General features: G+C 39.7%; 2 protein-coding genes across 23 annotated transcripts in view; one reads left to right on the plus strand and one right to left on the minus strand.

Annotated features, from left to right (window-relative positions):
- Positions 1-40: 40 nt before the first annotated feature.
- Positions 41-24,610, plus strand: DNAI7 (dynein axonemal intermediate chain 7). Of its 15 annotated transcripts, XM_054189054.1 has the most exons (17): positions 41-106; positions 1,290-1,310; positions 4,718-4,799; positions 6,308-6,399; positions 7,630-7,731; positions 10,389-10,526; positions 12,444-12,590; positions 13,756-13,859; positions 13,980-14,022; positions 16,271-16,423; positions 17,543-17,645; positions 19,963-20,129; positions 20,982-21,126; positions 21,929-22,143; positions 22,885-23,052; positions 23,287-23,400; positions 24,266-24,610. In XM_054189054.1, the coding sequence occupies exons 1-17, from the start codon at positions 104-106 to the stop codon at positions 24,539-24,541; spliced, it is 2,073 nt and encodes a 690-aa protein (XP_054045029.1). In that variant the 5' UTR covers positions 41-103; the 3' UTR covers positions 24,542-24,610. The 15 variants fall into 15 exon arrangements, 14 of the variants coding, with proteins under 14 accessions (XP_054045029.1, XP_054045023.1, XP_054045030.1 ...); XR_008464534.1 differs by lacking the exon at positions 13,980-14,022 and having other exon boundaries at positions 16,144-16,423; positions 22,885-23,030; positions 24,266-24,284; XM_054189048.1 differs by lacking the exon at positions 13,980-14,022 and having other exon boundaries at positions 16,144-16,423.
- The window catches only part of IRAG2 (inositol 1,4,5-triphosphate receptor associated 2), a 39,225-nt gene continuing 37,825 nt past the window's right edge, over positions 24,553-25,952 (minus strand). For all 8 annotated transcript variants that reach the window (XM_054189043.1, XM_054189040.1, XM_054189041.1 and 5 more), the window contains one exon: positions 24,553-25,216. In XM_054189043.1, coding sequence (XP_054045018.1) covers positions 24,973-25,216 — 244 coding nt within the window. In that variant the 3' untranslated portion in view covers positions 24,553-24,972. The remainder of the gene's footprint in view (positions 25,217-25,952) is intronic.

A 25,952-nucleotide genomic window follows, 5' to 3' on the forward strand; every position in this document is an offset into this window, starting at 1 on the left:
CGCCCTTCTCCCGACCGTCCGTGGGCGGGGCGGGGGCAGGCAGGACGCCATTGGCGGTGGGGAGCAGGTGGGCTGGTCGCCTAGGCAACGCGGCGGCGGCGCCATGGTGAGAGCGGGCCGGCGGCGGGGGCGGGAGGCCTTAGCCGGGTGGGGGCACGGGGCGTCTCCCCGTGACGGCGGCCCGTTCCGGGGACCCCCCGCACCGCGGTGGGTCGTGGCTGCCGCTGCCCGGCCCGGGTGACCGAGCTGCCGGCGGTGAGAGCGCGGCTTGCTGGGCCGTGTGGCCGCAGGGCTTTGAGGGAAAGCAACGGTGACGGGCGTCTCGGGAGGCTGGCTAGGTGGTGAAGCGGGTAAGGGTTGGGCTGAAGTATTCCACGGGGGCTACTGAAGTAAAAAAAAGATTGTAAAAAAAAAAAAAAAAAAAAAAAAAAAGACTGAAGGCTCTGAAAAATCACCCGAAGGGCAGGGTAGCTTTGCTGCAACCCCCCCGAGCTCGGTTCTTGCGCCGCGGTTTGTTCCGGTGGCTGCTTGGCGAGAAACCCAGCTGGGAGGGAGCTCAAGCTTTGCCGTCGGAGCCGCTGTGCCGCGACGAACTTCTCTGCGTCCCCTGGCACAGCCTGCCTCCTCCTTCCTCCCCCTTCCCCGCCCCCAGGGAGTACCCTCGGGCGGGTGCCCGTTCACACCGAAGTGACGTGAATTCGCGTGGCAATATTTGGACGTCGCACCGAAAAGGTAATCGGTAAATCAAATAAGGGGTTCACCGTTAGACGTTTGGCTGTCTAAAACCTCTTGTGCCCGGCAGTCCCCTGGAGAAGGCCCCTGATTACATTTTTTCACTTCGCGGGCAGTTTCCCCGCGGATGAGAAGAGGCGCCGGTGGCGTTTCCGTGTTCTGACGGATCATCGCGCGGTGCAACTTAGCGTTATTAGCAGCAGCACGCAGTGTCAGTACATCGGTTCGGAAAACATTTTGTGACTAAATTGTACCTCGGAATAAGTTATATATTTGTTGTACGTTATTTTTTTTCGCACCGGGAGTAAGTAGATGTACTTCTATAACCGTATGTGTAAGCCAGCCTGGTAAATTATGATGGTCTGGAGGCAAGTGTTAGCGGCTACTTTTCTGCAATATTGAAATTATTGTCACTATAACTTTTCAATAGTTAATCTCATCTAATTTTACAGAATAGTTGTATTTTCTAATTATTCCTTTATACTCAATACCCTGTTCTCTGATGCTGACTTTCCTTTTTTGTTTTTTTCTTCCCCTCCCCTCCCCCGATCTTCTAGGGTCCAAAAAAGAAAAAAAAGGTAGGTAGGCAGAAATACGCTCTAATTCACATACAGCATTTTGGCCCTTGCAGTGTTCATTTAGACAGTGTGCCAGCACAATTCCGTTATTTCGGAATTTAAATGAGTAAAATTAAGAAGCGCTTCATACTGAAATTAAAGTAAGCATCAAGTTACTTCTGGACTTAGTGTCTACAAAACATTATTTTTAAGAGGTTCTGTCGTAATAAAGGTGCTGTGATACCATAATCGTGTGCAAATGTGCTTTTTGAAAGAAAGAGGTGGGTTTTTTTTTAAAAGAGGTGGGGTTTTTTAACTTGTATTTCTTCTAAGCTGGTTGGTCAGGCTCAGTCAAATTTGAGAGAGGAACAGGCGTCTGCAGGACACTAAGCCTGTGTGCCTTTTGCAAGGAGGCAGAGCCGTGTTCCTGCGGAACTACTAGAGAGAAGGCGGTCAGCGTAGTCGCTGTGTGTTGTGCTGGGCAGCCGGTGTCCGGGCAGAGAGCCAGTGTCCTGGCTTTGAGCTGCAGGCCCGACACGGAACATGATGGGTAGCAGCGAACAACAGACAGAAGTCCACGGGAACCTAGATTGCAGAGATTCGTGCCTGTGGATTAGTCTTAATTCAGTGATAATGAAATTAACTACGCTTTCCCCCCCCAAAAAAAAAAAAAAAGAACACAGTATTGATTGGAGAACTGTGCATCTCAGTTTTGTCTGTACTATGTTAAGTCATAAGAATGTGAAAAGAAGTGGACTAAAAAGTGATTAAAAGTAATTGAAACAAGCAGATTTTCCATTTTCACTGGAAGAAAAGTAATCCAAAGGTTTTATATATATATATTTATTTTTTTTTAACTGGAAGGAACTGATTCTTCCCTGAAATCTTAATGTGTAGAATTGTGGTTTTTATTGATTCTCTTCTAGGAGAATTTTGCAAATAAATGCTTTGGTAACAAATGTGACAAGATTCATGATAACCGGTGTGTGTAAATTTTCACCATTGCTTGTGTTCAAGCTTCGTGATAACCTTTGTATTCAAAGTTACATTTATGTATATATTTATTGCCATGCAAAGCAGTGTAAAGTGAATAGCTTTCCAAGTAGTTATTTACAGCTGAAAATATACTAGTCAGAATCAAAATGTGAAATAACAGCATTCGTAACACTCTTTTCGTGTGATGAATGACAAAGGTTCTCCTTGATTATTTCTAAGTTCCCTGTCAATTGGATTACTTGTAACAGTAGTTACCAAATTATTACGAATACTCGGGTGAGGTGGGTAGGAAGACTTCATAATACCATTGTGTTCGTTTGCAACTGTCTGGACTTAAGTCCTCTTTTGTTGTCAGCTTTGTTGGACCTCTTTCTTTACTGCCTCATTTACACCTCTGCAAGATGGGCACTGTGCTACTGTGCTGGTTTGGTGCCATTCGGTACCCATTTCTCTGCGGAAGAGGAGGATTGGATTCCTAGCAGATGCCTTTGATCCTTAGTGCTTATTTACATTGTGATACCGTCCGATTGTATTCTCTTGCTGACACTGTGGAGGAAACTCATGCTGTTTTAGTCATTTTACCTTACCTGACTGAATCCTTGTAAGCACTCATCTCCCACCAGTGATGGCATGGGGACTTGGGATTCAGCCCTCTGATATACAACATCCAGGTTAGATGCTTCGATAGAGGATGTGTCTCCTCCTCTTTTCACATTGCCTCGCCCTCTGAACCCATTTACATTCCATATTTTCTGTGGTTTAAACAAGTAAACATTTGATTTAATTTAACTCTTCCATTTGTGTGTGTCAGTGGCAGAATACCATTGTTCAGCCAGTACACAGCACCACCAAATGCAAGTCATTTGTTTTCCTTCACATTTTGTATTTTGGCATCCATACCTTTGCTTTCAGCCTTAGTTTAGACTGCTGTCACTCTTTGTTTTCTCCGCGTGCTGGAGCCTGTGCAGAATACCATGGTTTATTTTCTCATGTATAAATAAAAATAAAATAGCCTTATCTGTCCCACTTATGAGCAAATAACATTGGCTGTGAATTCATTTTGCAGTTCAGTATTAAATCAGCCTCCTTGTTTCCACAAGCTCCACAAACTTGTTTTGATTTACTTCCTTCTTGGCCATTTCTACCCCCAGCCCACCCCCCCCCCCCTTTTTTTTTTTTTTTTTTTTTTTTTTTAAAATCTTTTGTATTCAGGCCTTGTCTTTGTAGCATCTGCCTTCAGGAACAGCACTCCTCCCTGGTATCGTTCCATCAAGCCCAGATGGAGTCAAGACACATTGACTGCAAGTTTATTATGTGTGCAATATAATGGCAGTGTTACCTGTGTATACACTGAGTAAAACTGAATAAAGATAATTTAGTCGTTAGTAACCATGTGCTTGGTGAAGATTGCAGCCTTAGGCTGCTTTAGCTACTGCATTAGCAGGAAATCAGTGTTTTCCTCTTGTGTGTCTTTAAGTGCTGTTTTCTGATGACAATGCTGATCCTACACGCTTGATTAAACATCCCAAGACTGTGTCAAAACAAAAACCAAACAAAATGATAGTAAAAAATAAAACCCCATCCAAAAATCTTCCTTTTTGCTCTTGAGGAAAAAAGCGAGGGGCCAAATGCAAATCTTCAGGTCCATAGAGAATTATGCTTTCCACATCCTAGCTGTTTAAGTCTCTTGAAGACAACGTGGCCTCATGTGCACAAATCCAATTATCAAATTTGTATGTGTATCATCAGTGAGGAATCAACGAGTGCTATGAATTACAGGACAAAAATAAGTGTTCTGTTTTGGTCAATCTGTCACATGCCGGTAGATTTTGCATGTTACTTACCTCGCCTTTTTTTTATTTTTTCAAATGTATACCCAGACTGCAAAGAATTAATAAGGAAGATAATTTCTGAGAAACCCAAATTTAAAATATAGTTATTCTAGGATTAACCTAGAGGTCGAACAGTAAACTGTCTTGAGCTGCAGTTAGGATTTTGTGACAGTAAAGAGAACTCTGTGTTAGTTGTCTTGTGAATTAGGTGCTTCTAAATGCCAAACTTGCCTATATCCCAAAATGCATTTCCGACTATTTTGCAAAACATTTGAAACTGTAATATCCGCTTCCTTAGCAAACGTAGATGCTATTCAATTTCCCCATTAAACCAAGAGATCTTAATATTCCTCTAGTGTGGCCGTGTTCAGGAGTGTCTAGCATAAAATAATATATTAATTGTAAGAGCATATATTGCAGCGTGAAAATTAGAAGAAAATTGAGTCCAGGATATGGATTGCCATTGACTGTATAAGAGAGTCTAAAATCTTAATTCAGGGATCAGATTAGAAGGGCAAAGTTACAGAGGGTGAATACATCCCAAAATGTATTAAAGTAATATTGATGTTTCTTTTCTTTTAATTTATTGCAAACATTAAGTCCAGTGGCAAAAAGAAAGTTAGCAAAGCTGAACAACTGAGATTACAGAAAGAAGAAGAAGAAAGGAGGCTGAAAGAGGAAGGTACTGTGCACTTCATTTGTAGGGAATGTGATGGCACAAACCATTTATTTTAAATAAGTGGACAGAAAGTAATTTAATAAACTCTATGTGCATCAATATCTATTTCACAAACACAGATGATTTCTCCCTCTTTTCTTGTGTGGGCCGAATTCTGTGTTACCTGTTAACCACCTCTTGCCTCTCACTTTCCTGTTAGAGCCATACTCTTTTCTCTAGGTATTTCTACTGCCATTAGGAACTTGGGAAGGAGGATGGTTGGAAGAATTAGATCTTTATTTTTTTCTCTTTTACCATTACCTTTTGAAATATTCTCAGCAAGTTAGAAAACCACAAAACATTGCATTTCTTTTTTTTTTTCTTCACTCTTCTCTCAAGCCTAGTTATCAGTAGTCAAGAGAATTCTCTGAAAAGGACTTTTTTCCAGAGAAGGCCAACGGAATACTTCTGTTGGCTTCTGTGGGTGTTCTGATGGGGTAGCAGGAAAAAGTAACTACAAACTACGATAGGTTAAAGTGTAGTTTGCTTGTGCTTTCTCTGTCTCTACTGAGTGATTCTCCACCCAGTTCTTCAAGGTCGTTCTATAGTATCTCACTGTATCCCTTAAAATGAAATCCCAGTTGCATGACTTGACCTGTCCTCCCCATCTGAACGTGTCGGCTTCTGCAGTTTAGTATCATAACCCAACAACCCTGTCTGAACCTCAGATCCATCTCCTCTGCTTCTCTTTCTGCCATTAATCCAAACTGGTGGGGGTTTGGCCATGCTATGACTGCTAGTAATAGTAAGTGCCTACTAATCACTAATAACCTTTGTGGGTGGGAGTAGCAGCTCCGGCGAGTACAGGCAGATTTGGGAACTGCTATTGCTCTTGCCTCTGTGCAACACAGATATACTTGCAGTGATTTACATGTAGGTGGTGACATTCAGGCTCTTTGGGAACATCTGGATTGATGCATAGCTTTAGATGAAGGCTTAGAGGTTGAGATGAATTTTAGTTTGCACATTCTCTCTAATTTTCTAATCCCTATGGCAGCAAAGAAAAGGTAAAACTGTAATCAGGAGTAACTGATCCTGGAGAGGATTTCAATGAACAAATAGCTATAAGACTGTGGTAGCCACTGGAGGTTGTAGGAAAGGAGAAGAGTAATTTGGGGCTGAACCACTCAGGCAGTTTCGCCATAGACATTGGATTAAGAACCTGGGCCTGTTCAAGCTGTAGATAAAGGGAGAAGGCACTCCTGCTGCTGTTTCTGAAGGGAAGAAGAGGGCTTGGTGATCCTTGTCTCCACTTGTATTGTCACAGGCTGATAGGGGTAGTACCATAGATAGTCTGTTTTAGTACTATGATTCAAATTAATTTGGCACATTGGGAAGATTTCTGAGCGATACAAGATATAACTATGCTGCTCATTATTATGGTTTTGTCATTACAGCGAATAACAAAATAATTTGTCTGGTTTTATTCAGCAAAATATATTTATGCTCTTGATATATTTCCCAATCTTCAGAGGAAGCTCAATTGCAAGCTCAACAAGAAGAAGCAGCAAGACTTGAAAAGGAGAGAATTGAACAAGAGCAGATGGAAAACCTTGAGGCGAAAGTTAGTTCATGCTCAATTGTTACTGAAAAATTCTAATCCTATTTTTAAACTGGTGACAAGGTCTGTAAAACGTTATTAATTTAGTGTGAGAATGGAATAGAATTTCCTTATGTTCTTAGTGTTGGGAGCAATGTACAGAAAATTTTCTAGCATCACTGGGTTAAAATTAGTAATGAAAAATCTAGCCAAGCCGATGAAAGGTACTCTTGTATAAGATCCTGCAAGTTGAGAAAGTAGTGAGCTGGATTAGTAGTTGACTAAAACACAATGCATGTAAAGTCGAGAGAAATGGTGCTGGTTTTTTTTCTGTAGTATTCTTTCATTAAGCCAATATTTGGCTTTGATTCAGAAAAATTCCCTGCGACGGGATAGTCTTCCCTGGTTTTGATACATAAAGATGCTGTGGTTTAAATACATTAACTTTGGGCATATGTGATACTCTAGTTCGAATGAATACTGCTTTTTTTTTTTTTCTTCCATCTCCACTATACTTTCAATTGGATGTGTTTTTTGTGTTACCCATAATTACATTTGGTACAGTTTTGGCAAGAAAATTTTGGTATGAATTCTACAATTGGTTACACGTTAGGGGATATGCATTGATTGGTGTGTGTGCATGTGTCTGTATATATATATGTGTGTGTGTGTATTTGAATACGTATGATTATTTTTCTGAGAAGACCGGAATTCAGAGCAAAAACTGATTGTTAATATCTAATTTTTTTTTTTCAAAAAAAAAAAAGGAGATTTAGTGCAAACATTTTTTTTAATTGTCTTTTTTCAGAAAAAGTCACTCTTGCCTGTGCCTTTTGTCCTTCATGGAATATTTTTTTCCCCTAGGGAGAAGAGGAATTTAAAATAAGATAAATTATAAGGAAAAAAAAAAATCTTGCACACGTTTTTCCAACATATGGTTACATTTTTTAGCAGCTCTCATTAGAGGTAGTTCCAGGATGATGATATGGAAACTGTTCAAGTGAGAGGTTAACAATCATATGACACGTTATGTTTATCATATGTCTCAGTAACTAATGTGATGACAATAACATATTGAGAACTGCTGCAGTCTTCTCAATTAAATGTTTCATAAAAAAGCAAGTTACCAGTGTTTGGATTTGTTTAAATGATAACTCATTCAAATATCTCAAATTATTTTCTTTGATATAAAATAATAGTCAGAAGTAAATCAAATATTAAACTCCTCTGTTTGAGATATATATATATTAACAGGATCAAGAACGAAGGGAGTCTGAACTAGCAGAACTTCATTCACTGGAACAGAAGTTTTTGTCTGCACAGCAGTGGAAAACGGATTATAGAGCAAATGCAAAGGTAAGCTTTCTTTCCAAAATCTGCCTGGTGTCGTAGAGAGACTTCATGCTATGTCACCATTGCAGGACCCAGGAATGCTTCCATTTCTTGAATTTAGGTGCGTGCTATGACTGCATTTCAAGTTCCATCTCAAGGTAGTAGCTGGCCATCCTCACTTTCCTCCGTCTTCTATACTTTTGTGTACACTTGGCCAAAGAGGAGCCTGTCTGGCTGATGAAGTATTAGGGCCCCACAGCTTACCCCAGTGATCAAGAGGAACTGTAGTTTCAGATATTCTGGTATTTGTCCTTCCTTTTCTATTTGTTTAATTCATTCTACTTTTAAACAATCCACAAAAAAATCTCTACCAGGGCTTAAAAATATTTTGGTAGCATTTGAGACAGTTGACAACATTTGTTCCAGTGGTTCCTGGATATCACAGGTTATCATTCAGAGAGTGGTTGGTCAAAACTTCGAAGGACACAGTGAAAATCTAGGTCAGATATCAGGGCTTGAAATATGTGAAAATGCAGCCAGGAGTTAATGTCTGCAGTTTAGGGTGACATACGTGGAGGTTGAATTATCACCCAATAGTACTATATGCCTGTAAAGTTAAATTTTAAATAATAAGGTATGGAAATACATTAGTAGAACATTTCATTCTTGTAAATCTGTCAAACATCATTTGGTAACCGTCTGAACGATGTTTGGTCGGTTTGGTTCCAAGTAAGGTTAAATAGACTTGTAGACAGAAGGATTTTCTCTTTGTGTTGTTTATTACTTAATCCTTTATAAAGCCTCTGTGGAACGAATTTAGAATCATAGGATAAATCATGTTAGAAGGGACTTCTGAAACTCTTATACTTCAACCTCCTGCACAAAGCGGGGCAAACTCTGAAGTTAGATGAAGGTGCTCAGTTGGGTTTTGAAAATTTCTAAGGGTGGGAATACCACAGTAGCTCTGGGCAGCCAAGTTGGCAGCTTTACCACTCTCATTGTAACAATTTTCCTTTACATGCAATTGGCATTTCCCTTGTTACAGCTTGTGATCTTTGCCTCTTTGCCAGGAGACATCGTCCCTGTGCACCTCGGAGAAAAGTTTGCCTCTGTCTTCTCTATAACCCCTCCTTAGGTACTCGTAGATTGCAATTAGCTCCTCCTTTAGCTTTGTTAGTCCTCTCCAGACTAACAAAGCTTGTCCTTTCCTCCTGTGTCGTTTCCTCCAGTACCCGAACCATCTTAATGTCCCTCCTCTGGACTCTCCCATTTACCATTCTTTCTCTTGTACTGAGGAACCCAAAGCTGGGTGCAGCACTGCAGATGTGGCCTCAGGAGCCCTGCAGAGGGAACGGTCTTGGGCTTGCTGCTTACGCGCTGCCTGTTGTAGCCCGCTGTGCCCTTCCCTGGCCTTCATTGCCACAAGGGTGCAGCACGATAACTTCACACTTACGTCTTGACAACTTTGGGTGGTTTTTATTTATTAAGATAATAAATGTTTGTTAAGAATATTCAGGGCAAAAGAAATACATAATACTAAATGCTGAGTTTCCACATCCATTTCAGAACAATTTTAATTCAGATTAACAGATACATTTACAAATTATCATGACATTTCTCCTTTTTATCAAATAACAAGCGCTGTTATTTTTAAGGATGTGTTTTCCTGATGATGAAACCGAAGCTCTCTTTTAAGTGCAAAGTTGTGAAAAAATAAATCAGATGTTTTAATTACTAAAGACTGATCAGTCTTTTATACAGGAATTTCCAGTGCACTCAGTACTCACTTATTATTACTTTTTTTGAAGTCAGTGGAAATGGTTATGGAAGTGGTTGGGAATGCAATTATACAAGTGCTTTTACTCTAAAAGATCCATTTTACATTGTAAGGCAATCTTCAGTAACATTGTGTTATTAATCTTCACAGTAAACAGGGAGGCAATGTTTCCTTAATATCTTACTGTATGGATGAAAAACATTGCATTATAGGTGATAAATTGATACCACGAGCCAATAGTGGGTTTAGCCTGTCACTGATTATTTTTTTCTTCCCTGACCTATAAGAATGACCAATAATTGATTTGAAAATAAAATTATTAAAAAAAATAAAAGTCTAGGGTTTCACTTTCCCACCAAAGGTTTCTGTAAAGCTGAATCAGTGCTGGTAAGGAGGAGGAAATCTCCTTCAGAGGCAGAGAAAGGAGGAATAAACATGTTCGAGTAGAAGGCTCTTAAGCAGCTTTATTGCTAGCGCAGGAATTTTCAGTTTTGTTGGCAGTATCTGGTTTGAGAACCATCTGCCTCTTCCACCTGCACTGGTTCCTCATTTATGTTCTCGGTCATTTATTCTTTCGGCTCCTCATTTGTGGCAGGTACTGAATTCAGTATTGAATACAGAACTACATTGCTTTTGTAGACGTGCAAGCTCTACCTAGCAGAACAGAAGTAAGTGTAAACAGCAAACGTTAGGTGGGCATAAGTATCTTAACACATTAATATCAAAGTAAACCATTTTTTTCTGGCATAATGATAAGCCAGGTGGTGTTACAGTCCTGTTTAGATGCAGGTGTGAATGTATCACTGTAATATATTTGTCTTTCAGAATCCTCCTTTTTCATGTAATAATGATAGCCATTTGCACCACATGCCCAGATCTGCTTTCCTTTGAACATTTTCTGTAGTGGGAGCGTTACCTCAGTTGTGATGGAAGTCCTGACCCAACTGTACTGCAGGAAATAAATACTTTCATGAGCTTATGGCGTGAAGATCGAAATGAGGACATTCAACTTGTGATGGAGAAGGGAGAACAGGTGCTAAGTGTAAGTGCTAAGATGGTATTTTTCAGTTTAAGCTTACCAGAACATATCCTTAACAGCCACATCCCCCTCCCCCTTCCTTTTTTTTTTTTTTTCCCCACCAAATGGATGAAATTGGCTATAACATTCAAAGCCTGGAAGTTTTTATTCAGTTTTTACATTTTTTAATTACACATTTATTGTTAACTCTGACGGAGATGACTATTGACTTTAAATATGCAGTGCACTTGAGGGATTTGTGTGTGATGTTTCTACACTGACCTCTAGTATTCCAACATCCGTCTTCCCTGCTGTGTACACTTTAACCAGTCTTGAGCTGGAACATATAAGTTCATGTCACGTATAGATGCTTCGGTGGGCAGCAGCCTTATTGTGTAACACTTAAACCAGTAAGGTGGCATGGAAGAGCAGGAGTTCCCAAACTGGAAGCCACCAACCACTGATGGGTCGGGAGGCAAATTTTAAGCAATTTGTGGCTGCTCTGTAAAGGTAGGGCTTTATTTTCATTTATGCTAACTTTATAGTGTTTTTTCAGAAAGTTAAATGGGGTCTCCACCATTGGGGGTGAAAGTCGCATGTGTAATACAACTTTTATTGGGCTAGTTTGGTTCCAAGTGTTAGATTTCCTGGCTTGCAATGCTTGCGGGGTGCTGCAATTTTCACCTTGGGCATACTGCCTTTTTCTGAGACGGTGGGGAACATGCTGGTCCCTTCCAAGAATTTCAACAGATACCTCCTCCCTTTCTCTTCTATGCTGCAACCCAAGCAAAAAGATGCAATTGCCCACTTCTGTTCCTTCTCTCCACTGTTCTTCCTGCTGCCACGTCTTTCCCACAAACACCTTTTCTACCCCCGCTGTATGTTTCCCATCCAACACCGAAGCAGTTACAGGTACTTCAGGTCCTGTAAACGTGTGCTGCCTTGCACGGTATGCTCAATAGAGTATTACCTGATACTAGAAGATAGGCTTTTTTTTTCACCTCTACTGGAAATGCAAGGTGATGTCAAAAATATTGCCTGTCTTCTCTTGGTCTAAAACACTTGTGCGTTTCTTTCCCGTTTTACATGGTTTTAGAGGAAACTATTAAACACTCTCATGATCTCTGTGAGATCATGGAGATCAGCAGTTCAGAGTTGACAGGGACCACCTCACTGTTGAGGTAGACCATGTTAAAAGGGCAATATAAAGAAGACAGTAGTAGTTACAATTCTGCTGCTGCTTTCCCACACCTTTAATGAGCAGCAGCACTGCGATTCCGCAGGCTAAGAGGAAGAAGAGTCTGGAAGGGAGGCATAAGAAATAATCTGATCCCCCTTTCATCTCAGTGCTGCACGTCGCTTTGGCCAGCTAGGAATTTTTTAGTTCTATACAAGCATTTAGGTATTAAGATATTAGCACGTAGCAGCAAACAGCAATGTTATGACAGAGTTCCAAACTTCACGACAAGGGTTGTTCTGAGAATTAGAATGTAATTGCTGTATGTCTTCCTATTTATTTTTTTTTTGAGATTATTACTATAGAAAATATGGTTCCAAAATAAAGCTGCAAGTTTTTCATTAAAACTAATTTTTGACCAAAAGGTTTCTTCATATGACCAAAATGATTCAATAAATGATCTGTTTCATAAGCTAAGATTTCACAGCCTACAGGTCAAGGAATGAAGGAATTGGACTGGAGGAATGAAGGCAGGCAGCCTTGACCCTGGAATTCCCATCGTTTTGCATGGTGGACTGTCTATCTGATAATGCTGGCTTAACAAAATTTCTAGAGCTATTAGAAAAAAAAAATTATTTCTGCAACCAAAATATGTTTAGGTACAAAGGAAGGAAGTTTGCTTCCTTTTTTTAATGACATAACACACAGTATATTAAGGATGGCGTCAAAACAGAGATACTTTTCCCACATGTAATGTCTTCTAGTTAATTGAGAAGTTGCAGTTTCTTTTATTGGACACACCACCAAACGAGATAACAGAAAAAGAAACAGTCCAGTACCAGGAATCTATTCTGGAATTGCAGAATCTGCTTCATCAGAAGTACAATGGAGCTACAGAGCACCTGCTTAAAGTAAGTAAGATTTACGACTTCGAAGCTGTAATTCATGCAGTGCACATAAGGTTAGCTACAAGTGTCTTCTTGTGAGGGTTGGTTTTGTTTGTTCTTAAACTGTCACAGATTAGTATGTGAGTTTCCAAATTTAGCATTTGAGTTTCCAAATCACATGCATAGCAGATACTGGACTCGTAATTCTTCAAAACCCCTAGAAACCTTAGCTTTACAGTGGAAATTCCCATCATTAAGACCTCTAAGATTAAATCATTGTGAAATTTTGTGACAGCTGGAGATGTTGAAAACAAGGGGTGCTGTGTGAAATTAGTTTCGTATTGTGTCTCAGTGATTTAAATTAAAGCTAGTTGACTGTACAAAAAAATGGCAGCTGTAAAAAGCAGGTCATAAGGTTAGCTTGTACATGTTTTTTAATACAAGTTGATATGACTAGAACATTTTTTAAACTAAGATCTTGGGAAAAATAAAGAGTATTTAAACAAGAAAATGAAAAGGTGCTTGGGAATCTGTTCCCTGGATTGCATGTATAGGTAGTGATCTTGCTTGCTATTTTAAATGTATTAATCATATATGTAAGTATGTTTAGCAAAAGACTATTGCTAGAAGAAGCAAAAAAAGGAAAAAGAGTAAAGGAAATAGTAAAGCAATTGTATGTTTGTTCACAGTCAAAACCCATTAAGAAATGTTAAATACTTGAGTTTAGGATTAAACTCCTAATGCAATTATCATTTCACAAGTTTTATATTGACAAAATTATAACATAATCTGTGTAGTGTCTGTAGGATAGGAGTGCTTTATAGCTCAGTAAGTCCTCCTTTTTTTTTTTTTTTTCTTTTTTTTTATGTTGTCCTGAGAAGCATTTTCGAGGGCACATGATTAAGGGAGATAGGCAGTACCATTGAAGGGGATAATGTAAGATCCCGTATTTGGCAGTATTTGACTGACAGAATTGATGAAGTCAGAGGAAGAAAAAGAATGTAGTTCAAATTTTAACAAAGAGATTTGAGTTTATAACTGTCATGTTTTAGTACATAAATACAACATACCTGAGCTTGGTCTGGTGTATTTTCATTCCTATGTGTCTTTTTCTATTTATTCAAGTGTAAATGTAAGTAAATCGAAGTGATATAAATAAGAAGAAAACATGTGGCTTTTTTCTTTGTAGACAGCTAATATGTATGAAGATTCTGAAACTGGAAACATGCAGGCAGTCATAAAGGATAAAAATGTTACTTTCTGTATTTGGGCCAATCTGAAGAAGAAAGTAAGGTACAGCAAACTGAAATTCTTAATTTGAAATGAGGCCTGGCCTTGTCTACCCAAGGCGAGTAAACACCAAGAACCACTTTCTCATAATCTTTTTCATGTTGAATAACATGCCTTCTACAGACTCCCAACCGATGGATTTCACACCAACCTGTTGCTAAGGAAGGTACTGGTTACATCAGCCTTTTATTAAAGAAACAGGAGTGTTTTATATATGTGTATGCTTATACATATCTATAATTTCTTTCTTAAAATTATAAAGTAGAACCTCGTTGCTTCCAGAACAATTTTTAAAGGAAAACAATAAAACTCATGCAAGAGAATTTAAATTCCTCTGAAGTAATGTTTCCTGCTCATGCATTAAATAGTTTCTAAGCTGTTACAGTTGTTTGCAAAATGGTGAATGATGCTTTGTGCTCAGTTCTCTGTCAGATGAAAGATTCTAGGGCCTGGGATGCAAATATCCTCCATAGTGCGTTCTGAATCCAAGATATTTTCTCTTATTAGATTGCCCTTTAACTGATACATTTTTCAAAACAAGATTTTGGAGCGGACTTCCTACTCCCACTCCGCAAATATGAGGAATAAATTGGTAAAAGGACTTTGCATTGACTCAGGACCTGTTGCTGTAAGCTTTGCTAGGACAACTAGAAGGCTGGGTGCTGAGCAATGTCAGACTGACCTGCAGGAAGAGCCCATTTTAGTTAGTGTTAAAGCCTTTTGGTCAGCTTAGCTTAGAGATGCACTTAAAATTTTCAAACAAGAATTAAAAAATAAACGTTCCTTTGCTAGAAGGTTTTTAGAACTTGTGAACAGCTGATCTTACCTGGAAATAAGCATTATTTGAATTGTCCTGGCTTTGTTTGGGCAGGAATTGCAATGAGCAAAAAACTTTTGTATCTGATTAAAGAACCCAAGTTCACAAGTTAGATACTTGATTGGCTTGAGAGGTCCCACGCCAACTTCTTGAAGTTCAACCAGGCCAAGTGCGAGGTCCTGCACCTGGGTTGCGGCAATCCCAAGCATAAATACAGGCTTGTATGCAGGATGGATTGAGAGCAGCCCTGAGGAGGACTTGGGGGTGTTGGTTGGTGAGAAGCTCAACGTGAGCCATCAATGTGGCTCGCAGCACAGAAAGCCAACCGCATCCTGAGCTGCAGCAAAAGAAGCGTGGCCAGCAGGTCGAGGGAGGTGATTCTCCCCCTCTACTCTGCTGTCGTGAGGCCCCACCTGGAGTACTCTGTCCAGCTCTGGGTCCCCCAACATAAGGACATGAACCTGTTGGAGAGGGTCCAGAGAAGGACCACGAAGATGATGAGAGGGCTGGAGCACCTCTCCTATAAAGACAGACTGAGAGAGTGGAGTTGTTCAGCCTGGAGAAGTGAAGGGTCTGGGGAGAGCTTATAGAGGCCTTCCAGTTCCTAAAGGGGGCCTACAAGAAAGCTGGAGAGGGACTTTTTACAAGGGCATGTAGTGATATGACGAGGGCTTCAAACTGGAAGAGGGTAGATTTAGATTAGGTATCAGGAAGAAACTTTTCACTATGAGGGTGGTGAGGCGCTGGAACAGGTTGCCCAGGGAAGTTGTGGATGCCCCATCCCTGGAAGTGTTCAAGGCCAGGCTGGATGGGGCTTTGAGCAACCTGGTCTAGTGGGAGGTGTCCCTGCCCATGGCAAGGAGGTTGTAACTATATGATCTTTAAGGCCCATTCCAACCTAAACCATTCTATGATTTGGTGCAGGTTGGCCTCCTCTGCTGCTCTTAGCCCGTTTCCTCCACTGTCACAAGGCTTGGTGGCTGTGTAATTCTGTTGGTTATCAAAATTACCTTTACATTTCTGTATCTCTTTGGGTTTTGTGTGGAAGATGCTAAGACTGATATAATGTAGACAGCTGGTGACTTCACCTATGTAGGATTTGCCCATTAAGCTAGTTAGGAATTAAATTTAAATAATTTAAATTAAATTAAATTTACCAGAAATATACTGTGTAGAAGAGCTGCTGTCTGATTTTGCCTCATTGTCATCCTATCAGGAGCTTTATTTTTGCAGCTCCTCATCTCCTTGATGCAGTTACAGTTTTTCTGGAGGGGCTTACAGACAACTGTCAGTACAAGACAGGAAGCGTACTGTGACATCCCACTCCCTTTCTTAGACTGTGCCATGCGTCAAAAGAGAATTTAGGTGACTTTTAGCGTAGAACATCAATTTGAATACTTACAAAGAAATATAAAAGTAAGTGCTGCCAATTTTACTAGGGAATGTTATCCGTTTGACTGTTATTTACAGGTTCAAAAATCATGTGTTTTGTGATGTGGAGCATGGATTTGATCTTCTGAAGTCGCTGGCTGTGAGCAATGTTGCTGTTCGCATATTGCATACTCAGTATGATCATGTATCTCCACTTTGGCTGCAGTGTCAGAGTGTGCCGAAATTGGAAGTCTTAGATAGCGAAGAGTTAACTCAGCGTTCAAAAGATAATGTAGAAGAACCAGAAGAAGAGAAAAAGACAGACAGAGAAGAGCCCAGCATGCCCGCTGAAGAAGAAATATGTTCTGATGAGAGAAAAGTAGGTAAAAAAAAATCTCACCAAAGGATATTCTACCTTGCTATTGTTACTCGAAGCCCAGTCACAGTCTAACAGCTTCTTAATGTGTCCTGTGCTTGAGAGAGCCAGGTTCTTAAACATTTTATTAAAAAAAGGCAACTTGTCTTAATACAGTGCTGTAGACCTTCTCAAGAGAGTGGAAAGATGAATGACCAAAGGTTGTTGTACAGGAGGTAGAAAGGGATGTTTGGACAGGGTGTGGTAGCTGCTGTGCAGTTGGCGTGCATGAGTTGGCGTTTGGGTCGCTGTTAAGGGTAGGATCAATCCGTGAGGAATGTTAGGTGCCATTGTAAGATATTTCCATAAATCTGTGACATATTTTCTGCTTCTGAGAAACTGACAGCCCCATAAGATCACCGCAGGACCCCAATATGGGTTGCTATATGAGGACAGCTAGCAGCGTGCAGAACAGGATTCAGTTCAGCAGGTCTTGGTTGTGCAGTTACTTGTTTGCTCGGTGTCTGTAGGCTGAAGCTTTTGCCACCAGAGGGCTTTCCCACTGTTGTTTTTGTTTGCTGGGTTCCCTTCATCAGCACTTCTCAATGGAGTGTGTTGGCTTTGGGGGTTGGAAATTTGGCTGGCAATCTAGGGTAATGTTTTGAAAATAGAAAGCAGTGTGAGAAAGGGAATAAATATCAGGGGCAAGGCAGAGGCTAAGACTGCAAGCGGGGGTTCCGGCAGAGTTTCGGTGTGGCTTTGGATTCAGCGTTGGCTTAAGTTTTCTTTGTGTCACTCTCCTAGCTGTTACGTCAGCAGAAAGAAATTTTGGAGTGCGCACACTGCTAAAAAAGGTTAAGTGTGTATATGGTACTTGGGAAGCTTGAGATGGAATTTGCCGTGGAACTGAAGTAATTATTTTATGTTTATCTCTATTTATCTATCTGGTAACAAAGTTGGAGAGTAATCTAGCTAGGTAGACATGATTTCTCCTAAAACCTTGACCCTGTAGCAAGATCGGTGCAAATGTTGCTGGAGGAGCGGGACTGTAGTCTTCTTGGGGCTCCTTGAAGGAGGTGATACCCTCCTCTTTACTGTGTTGGTCTCTGCCTAATGAAAAAATGTCTTTTGGTTTTTATATAGAGTGCTAGCTCATTCAAAGAAAACAGCAGTAGCATAGCTGGTATAAACGAAGCAGAGGAGAAAACTGAGAAGAAATCAGAAATCTTGGACGTACCGTCACAAGGTATTTGGTTAGGTTACGTGCAGTACTGCAAAATTGCTTATTCTAGTATTTCATTTTATATATGGAAACATTGTGATATAGATTTCTATGTGAATGGAACAAAGTTCGTAAATATATTGATGTTTTGATAACACTTGGGGATTGTTGACATTTCTATTAATGATTGTTAAATGCAGGGAGAAAATAGGACAGACAGGAAGATGGATTTTGTCCCCACACTTATTTGAATTAATTTATTTATTATTTTTGTTTATGTTCATGGCCATATTGATTATGTTTATGTATGTTTGTGTATTATTAAGCATACATTTATATATGTTTATGGGTGAGACAGACAATCTTTATGAATCTGCCAGGCTGTCTGGTGAGATTGACTTCCTCAGAAAAAAATGATTTAAATGCATATAATGGAAGGCGCTCAGGTAGTATAGGTGTTACTTAAATGTGTGCTTAAACCAAGATACGTGCTGCTATACTTCGCTAAAAGAGGGCCTAATTCTAGGAACTAAATCTGTTTATCTGTCCCACATAAGTTAAGTTACAAATTTCTTCAGTGTTGTGGTGTCCTTTGGTTTAATAAGAGTCAGTTTTCTTGTAGTGCTGTCTTAAATGAAACAATTGCAAACTGTTCAATATAGTTTAGCTGAACTGTACAGCCTTTTTCCTCCTTGTAAAAAAAACCCAAACAAACACACAACCAAAAACCCAAACAAACCTAACCAACCAAACAACACTTTCTGCTGAGCACAGGCCAAGCAACCGGTTGTCAAGACTAGACCCTAGAGACCACCCAAGCAAGGTGATTTTTCCAGAGACTTTAAAGAACTTGGGCTTCATTTGGAGGATTTTGCTATTTTATTTCAGTAAGGCTTTGAAAATCCCTGCCATAGCATTAGGTGAAACGTGCATGCGCAGAAGCGTACTACTTATACCTGAGTATCTTCAAGCTTGATTATCTGCTTTAATAAGGAGAGAAGGCTTATGAAATTATGCTTTTGCTGGCATGCTAATGATTCGCAAACTCATTCAACCACTTTTCAGAACAGAGTTTGAAAGGATACTCGGTTACCACAAATGCAGTGAAAACCGGCATCCAGGTAGAAGAGAGTTAAAAAACAGGAATGTAACACCAGGGAAACCACTGAGAATTACAGCCGGTTCCTCTCGGGATTTAACTTCATTGTTAAGTTAAAACTCCAGTGTTAAGAAGGTAGTTTATCTTGGGAGAATGAATAGTTTTGTTTAGAAGCCACTTGAATATTTTTTTTATTCTTATTTTAAAAAGCAAGTTAAAGTGCAAGCTACCGTTGTGGCTGGTAGTAGAATGTACATTTTTTGCTCGGAATAACTGCAAAAGGATGTTCTGTTGTTGTGTGAGTGCAGTAGAATAAAATCTCTGCGTAATACAACTAAATCTGACATTATTAAAAAAACACCATTTTCACTTGTTTTTTAAAAAGCTTGAATACAACTTATACAGATATTTGTCATTTTTTTGAGGTTATCTCACTCTCTAAAAGGAAATGTCATACAATTTGCGGTAGCTGTTTTTACAGTATTAAACACTTTTTCTTGATCCCTGTCAACAGTAACTTCCATCCTCCTTCTGTATCATCCAGTGCAATGTTTTATGTGGGATTGTTTGTTTTTTTTAAAGAAAATATTTCTAGGCATTTTTCTCCATGGCATTGATGCCTTCTAATAACATTTTCCAATTAATTAAAACTTCAATTGATAGATATAGGTAATGTATACCTAATTATACGTAGAAAAAACATGAATTATCGTTGTTATCTGAAAATTTTGTTTCCTGTTAAATCCCTCTTGCTCTTCATAAATATCAGCTGCCTTTCGCCTTCAGCACATGACCTGTGGGTGCCTTATGTCTTTTTATTTGCCTTATTTTATTCATAACAATACAATCTTATTAAACCTGTCCAGAATCTGCTGCAGTGTATAGTTGTGAAATTCTTCTGTGATTAGTGATGTAAATCGTTTTGTCAGTAAAACCTTATTCCTATATAAATCTTTTTGACTTGACTACAACGTTAGAGCAGAGATTAATCTGTTAAAAAGCTCAGTACCATAACAAGAAGTGCTTTTCATTGTCCAACTGTCTCTCCTTCCCCACTTTTCAAGGAACTGTTAAAAGATTTGGGGCGCACCAGTAGATGGTGCTGAAATGCTGAGTGTAAAGCACTTCAAGCGCATGGGCTTTTTGTGCAAAAGGGACAAATGGTAAAAGTGGGAAAATTCAGTGGCTTTGTTTAAGCACCAGGTGGACTCACTTTGTTTGGTTATTGTCTTTCTTTTTTAGTGCAGGATCCACTGATGCAGGAAAAGACAAATGAAAAAGAAGAGGCGATAACCGATGACAACGTTGTTGATTTGCAACAGTTTGTGCCGGTGGGTGGTGTGTACCATATCGATGCACTGCAGCTTCCACCTCAGGTCAAACAAATCAAGGACTGGAACATGGTGGAGGTAAGTGAGGAACGAGATTACACGCCGTGCGGTCCTCTTCCCTGTCATCTTTGGAGAGTTGGTCTGAGGTGCGTCACCACCGTACATAAGCAGTGTACGTGAGTGCTTGAGCAGCAAACTAAAGGACCAAGTTTTCAAATAATTTTTCAATTACACTAGGCCAATTTTTGGAGCAGCTGTGGGGAACAGATCAGCCTGCACCTGCAGAGTTGTGTGCTCAGTCGGTGCTCATCAGCATTGCTAGCACAGATCGCTCTGCTGGAAAATTCTCTCGACCAAAGTAAAATCAAAGACAGAAGTTCTTAGTTTTGCATATGTGAAAGGTACACTTAGAGAAGGATGGTAACAAAATTACGGCCAATTCAGTTCCTCTGTAAGGCAGTTGAGGACTATAGCCAACGTTTTCTAGTTTTCCCACTTGTGGAGCCTGATGCAGCATTGATCTACATCACAGTTTCTAGTGAAGCTGAAAAACTTCAATAAAAGAAATTCCCATGCAAACTAAGAAAGCAGGACTGTGGGCAGATGGAGAGGCACGGGCTCTTCGGTCCCGGTCAAGCACACAGAGCTGCATCACCGATTGCATGTGACCTCTTTCATTCCCTTTGACACTGTTTGGACAAAGTGGAATTATATCTGGGTTTGCCTCTCAGGTGCTCGTGGGGTTTTTTTTGGAGTCTGTAGATCAACGTGCAATATTAGCAAACCATTAAAACCAATACATTTAAAATGGTGTGTTAGGAAACTCCACAGGTGATTAAGTAGACCAAAAGAAAAAAAAAGAAAAGAAAAAAGTAGGCTACTGCATTTTCTAATAAAAATGTTATCTGTCCTTTTCCCATCTTGCCAAAGTTACTCGATGTTGGATTGGAGGCATACCCATATCCCCCAGAAGAAGCTGAAGAGGCCGCACATCCACCCATACACATAACCCTTCGGCTTTCTGATCATGTGATGTATTTTGAGGATCCTGTGATAGCCCGATGGGATCCTGCAGGTACCAGTTCAGGACATAAATTTATTTTAAGTTTAAATAATGGGATTTATAGCTGAGTTTGAGTATTTCCTGAATTTGGCTGTAAAGATAAGAGCCAGTTCAGAGCCCAGAAATAATTTAGGTACTGCAATGTTAATTGATTTGGGGTTTAATTGTTTGGGGTTTTTTGTTGTGTTTTGCTTCTGCATCATAGATCTAGTAATGAGCTGCTTGTTGAGGCTTTTTTTACTGTAGCTTATTAATAAAAATGAAAAAAAATACACACCATTTACAGGCAGTGGTATAACTGTACACCACAAATCAAGTTTTACTAGAGTGAAGCCATGTAAAGTCCACCTTGAGCCAAATTAGCTCCTAACTACACATATTAGTATTAAGCTAAAATATGAAAATTAAATATTAAAACTCAAACGTGATATTCTACTTATTAGAAAAGTATGAAGTGCCTCTGCTAGAGTAGAACCTATTAAAATGGTTTTATGTTTGAAGTTATTGTTGAAAATGAGCTTACGGACTGCTGTATAGCAAGTAAGAAATGACAGTTACATTAGTATTTGTATTTCTTTTGAAATAAAGGAGAAGCTTTCCTGCCAAATTAGCCCAGTCTTGTACTTAAAGACAATTAAAATGAGGGGAGTTTTTTGCCTTAAATGAATTCTTTATATTCCGTGCCTCATATTTTATCTTAACTCTGAATATTAGTTAGCCCAGGATGTCTTTACTAACTAATTCTTCCCCAGCACCCATCACAAACAGAAGCTTTACATAGGCATCTTTGTATTTTTGCATCCCTTTGGTAAAGGCCAACAGTGGAGAACTGATGGCATCAGCAACGTAAGGTATAAAAACCAAGAAAAGAGTATCACCTTTGAGACGGATGCCTTTTACACAATAGCACTTCTCCAGGATGCTCATTGCAACATGCTATATCGGGCATGGGAATTGCGACCTACTGGTGTGGATGAAGCACTACTCAGAGTTACTACAGTCTTTGCAACAGTTCAGATACAAATTAAGGTACTGTACATAATTTTTTTTATAAAACATTTGCAGATTTTTTTAAAAAAATCTCGAATTACTGCAGTGCCCTTTATTAAGAACTTGGGGGGATGCTTCCACGAGAGCAATTTGAATCTCGTGCTCTGGTTTAAAGTGAGGGAAGATCTCTTCTTTTCCAAGCACTGTAAGGAAAAGAACTAGTCATTTAATTTCTGTTCTTTTCTGTGAACTGCTTAGAAGAAAGCATTTGTATGATTGTTCTGCAAAGTTCCAGCAAATGCTTTGATACTGATACTACCTTGCTGAATTCAACTGTTTCACCAGCTAAAGATTTAAAAATTGTTCCTCTCCTCCCAACTATACCAAGAGAAATAAAAGCCTTTCAAGCAACATACTACTAATGCTACTTCTTCCTTGTAAAGGTTCAAGTTATGCAGGATTATCCGCATGCTCATTGCTATATAAATCGCTTCAGTAACAGACATGAGTCAGTATAAGCTCAAGTATGGGCCCATAGACCAGCGTCTTTTTGGAAATTTTTTCCTACAGAAAATTTTGGAAACTTTTGCTACAGTCTTTTGGAAACTTTTCCTATAGAAAAGTGGCTTTCTTCAGGGTATGTGGATGAAAGTTTACAGCCCAGAGTAGTAGACAATGTGTGCAGTATCCAGAAAAGCAAAGATACTCTTAAGCGTTGATGCCTGAAGCAGAAAATAGCTTTCATGACCAGTGACCTGCTTTCCCTGATTTGTACAACAGGGTCACCAGTGTATGTTGTCTTCAGTAGTGGTGGAAGAGAAGCATGTGCTTTCCCATGTGACAGGAAAATGGGCAAGTCCACTCGACCTAAGAGCAGTTTTGAAAAAGGCTGGTGTGAATATTTTCCCAGGAGAGTATTCTTACAAGTATGTCTCTGTGAATAAGAAGGTGCGTGCAGGAGTGGTTGGTTTTCCGTGTAGTTTTTTCAACTTATTTTTCACATAGGTAACATTTTTCTTGTATAAAGAGCTGTTGTGCAGAATCGGGTGGCAAGTATACAAGCGTTCTGGCCAGCTTAGCCAGTGAATTCTGGTTAAAGCAAGCTTTTTCTTACATTTGTATAACACAGGAAATTAGACAAAATGGTATATATGTTTCCTAACTTGTATTTTTGCATTACAGGCTCCCCTAGCAGAAGTCAGGGCATATCAACAGATGGCACTGGTTGCATCTGCTTTTGCTTTTGCCTGGAGCAAGTGGAATCTAGAAGCAGGTCAAGAGAAAGTAGTGTTCAAGGTTTGTGGATTTAGACTAAACTTCTAGAGAAAAACGGCACAGAACTCGAGGGCAGTTGGAGAGATAGAAACAATTGACTTCCACAAGTTACATTAACCTCAAACAGTGTCTTCAAGCACAGCAGTTTTAACATTTAGGGTTGACTATTTCAGAGCCTGCTTCACGGCTCATGCATTTGTGAGATTTCTAATGGGTCACGTGTCTCAGTAACAAGGACGGTTGGTAATGGGCCAGGATCTATAACTGATAGGTTGGCTATTGAGGGCTTTAGCCAAGGCTAGGACGGTATATCTGGATGGCAATTTGCACAAGCAGCAACCTATTATAGCTGAACAGCAGTCTGATCTGCAAGTTTTATTAATAATACCTGGACGTTTCTTTTTGTCCATATGGGTTTTCATTTGTTTCCTAGTGTAAACTTAAGGGGGAAAAAAAAGGCAACTTAAACATTGATCTGTTTCTACCTGTAAGCTAAAAACACATGTAGATGCAGTTGGGGTTGTAGGCACAGAACATACCATACTGTTGAAATCTTTCTCTCTCCCCCTCTCTTGAGTTAAATGCACATGACATACAAAAATATTTAGCCCAATATTTAATCCCAGGAGCAATAACTAAGACAAATAATGCCTGTTGCACCTAGCTACTCCCTACACAGGGCTCAGAAGTGGCAAGAAAGATGGAGCAGCCAAAACTTGCCTTTCACAGGGGCAAACAAGATGGAGGATTTTGGTCTTGATACAGTACCTTGTTTTTGTATTACATTCATGAGTATGTGTACTAGAATGTAGGATTTCATACTATAGTTTGTAGTCTGTCAGTGTCATGGGCTTCATCTTAACAGCACCTTTTTTTCCTGCAACAGGTAAGTGAGCATCTTAAAGCAGATTCTGTTGAAGACAAAGACTGGTCTCTTTACATGTTTAATGGTCAGAAAGCACAAAAGCTCAAGATCACTGAGACCAGTGAAGCTTTTTCAGAAGAGCTAGAAGAAGATACTGAATTTCACTCCACACTCTACCATATGCTTAAAGACTTTGCCAGCAAAGAAGCAATTGATAAAGTGGAAGCAGCAAGCTTCCTGTTTATTGATGTCGTGTATCAGCTGCTCCTTGCTACGAGAGTTTTAACATACTCTTAAGTACTGCAAGCTTTCCTTTAAAGCTTTATTATCAAAAGCTATCAATAAAGTTACATTTCAAGTCTTGAATTCTGGGAACAGCTCCAGTGACTAAAATGCAAACATTCCATTTTTGTTACAGCAAAATAAGTTCTTTATTCTCTTGTGGCTAGACCACATAGTCATTTATTGTTAGGTATGTTCAAACTTAGTACCTGTTTTATTGTAAACGTGAATGGAACCAAGATACTTTTGGGTACTTGTAAAGATGACTTTTGTCAGAATGATGGGGAAAGGAAAAAAATAAATTTTGCAATTTCAAGTCATGCTTTAAAGAAAAAAAACACCATCTCCCAAAACACACCCCAATATATAACCTTAAGTGTACTATCTCAACTTCTCAGACTGTCATCCAGAACTTGGAAGTATAACTACAAAAGTCAGAACCTTTGTTATACTGGGGGTGGTCCATTGTGTCGAAGTTCTATATATGGCCAGAACAGTTGCTGTAGTGAATTCCAGGAGTCCCCAGTTCCAACATGTGCGGCGTATGCTGGTCTTTGAAGAGACAGCCCTGTGAGGAAGCTTGTAAGAGCAGCAAGCAGTACCAGAATGGAAACAGAAACCCAGAGAGTTTTGTTCGCATTGGAAAAGGAGGCCTTGAAATGGGATGCCCACGATGACATTAAATTCCACCTGCACAGAAGAGTCAAGAGTGCTTCAGTTTTTCTTCAAAACTTGGAAGCCCTCTTCCCACCCCAAAAAACCCCTAAAGCAAACCAGACCCCACAAACAAACATACAGATCCTTAACCATCAAAATTGACAAGGTTGTTACTGTATTGGGAGCTACGTACAGTGGTAGCTTATGTTCTGGGTTTAAAATGCTGCCTTGCAGATCATCAAGAAGTCTTGCTTGTAGAAAGCTCTGAGAGTATTGGCTTATAAGTACTTTATTGTTTTCTAGGGCTTTGGTGCCTTCTTGAGGTTCAGGAGAAGTCTTACCCTCACTGACTATCCAAATCCTAGACCTTGCATGTCATTGGATACCTCCGTGCTTTATCAAACAATAGAAAAAAAATATATTTGTTCTTGCTGTCTTCTCAGTTTTACACACTAGCATAATTGCCTCATCTCCCCCTTGATCAGGAATGCTCACAGCAGAGGCTTAGCATAGGACATTCATACGGAAAAATCAGTTTCTCTGCAGAGGAAGCAGACCTCCTTTCCTGCTAGGGGCTTCCAAGGGATACTTGTTTAGGACAGCACTCTCTTCCTTGACTTGAGATATTCCAGTAAATTCGCTGGAGCAGTCAGTCCGGAGTTAATCTTGATAACTACTTGTGTCTCAGTGTGTGCCAAAGCTGCTGTTAAGTTTTGCACAGGCCTCAAACCCTTGTACCCTACAAGAGTACATGTTAGCATGACCCAGC

The sequence above is a fragment of the Rissa tridactyla genome, chromosome 1 (genome assembly GCF_028500815.1).
Source record: "Rissa tridactyla isolate bRisTri1 chromosome 1, bRisTri1.patW.cur.20221130, whole genome shotgun sequence".
In the NCBI taxonomy this organism is placed as follows: Eukaryota; Metazoa; Chordata; class Aves; order Charadriiformes; family Laridae; genus Rissa; species Rissa tridactyla.

Bases quoted from the DNA above. Each gene is read 5' to 3' on its own strand.
- DNAI7 (XM_054189048.1), top strand. The intron at 16,424-17,542 runs GTAGGTAAAAAA...GTTTTTATATAG, and splicing joins TATGTTCTGATGAGAGAAAA to AGTGCTAGCTCATTCAAAGA. The intron at 21,127-21,928 runs GTACCAGTTCAG...CCTTTGGTAAAG, and splicing joins AGCCCGATGGGATCCTGCAG to GCCAACAGTGGAGAACTGAT.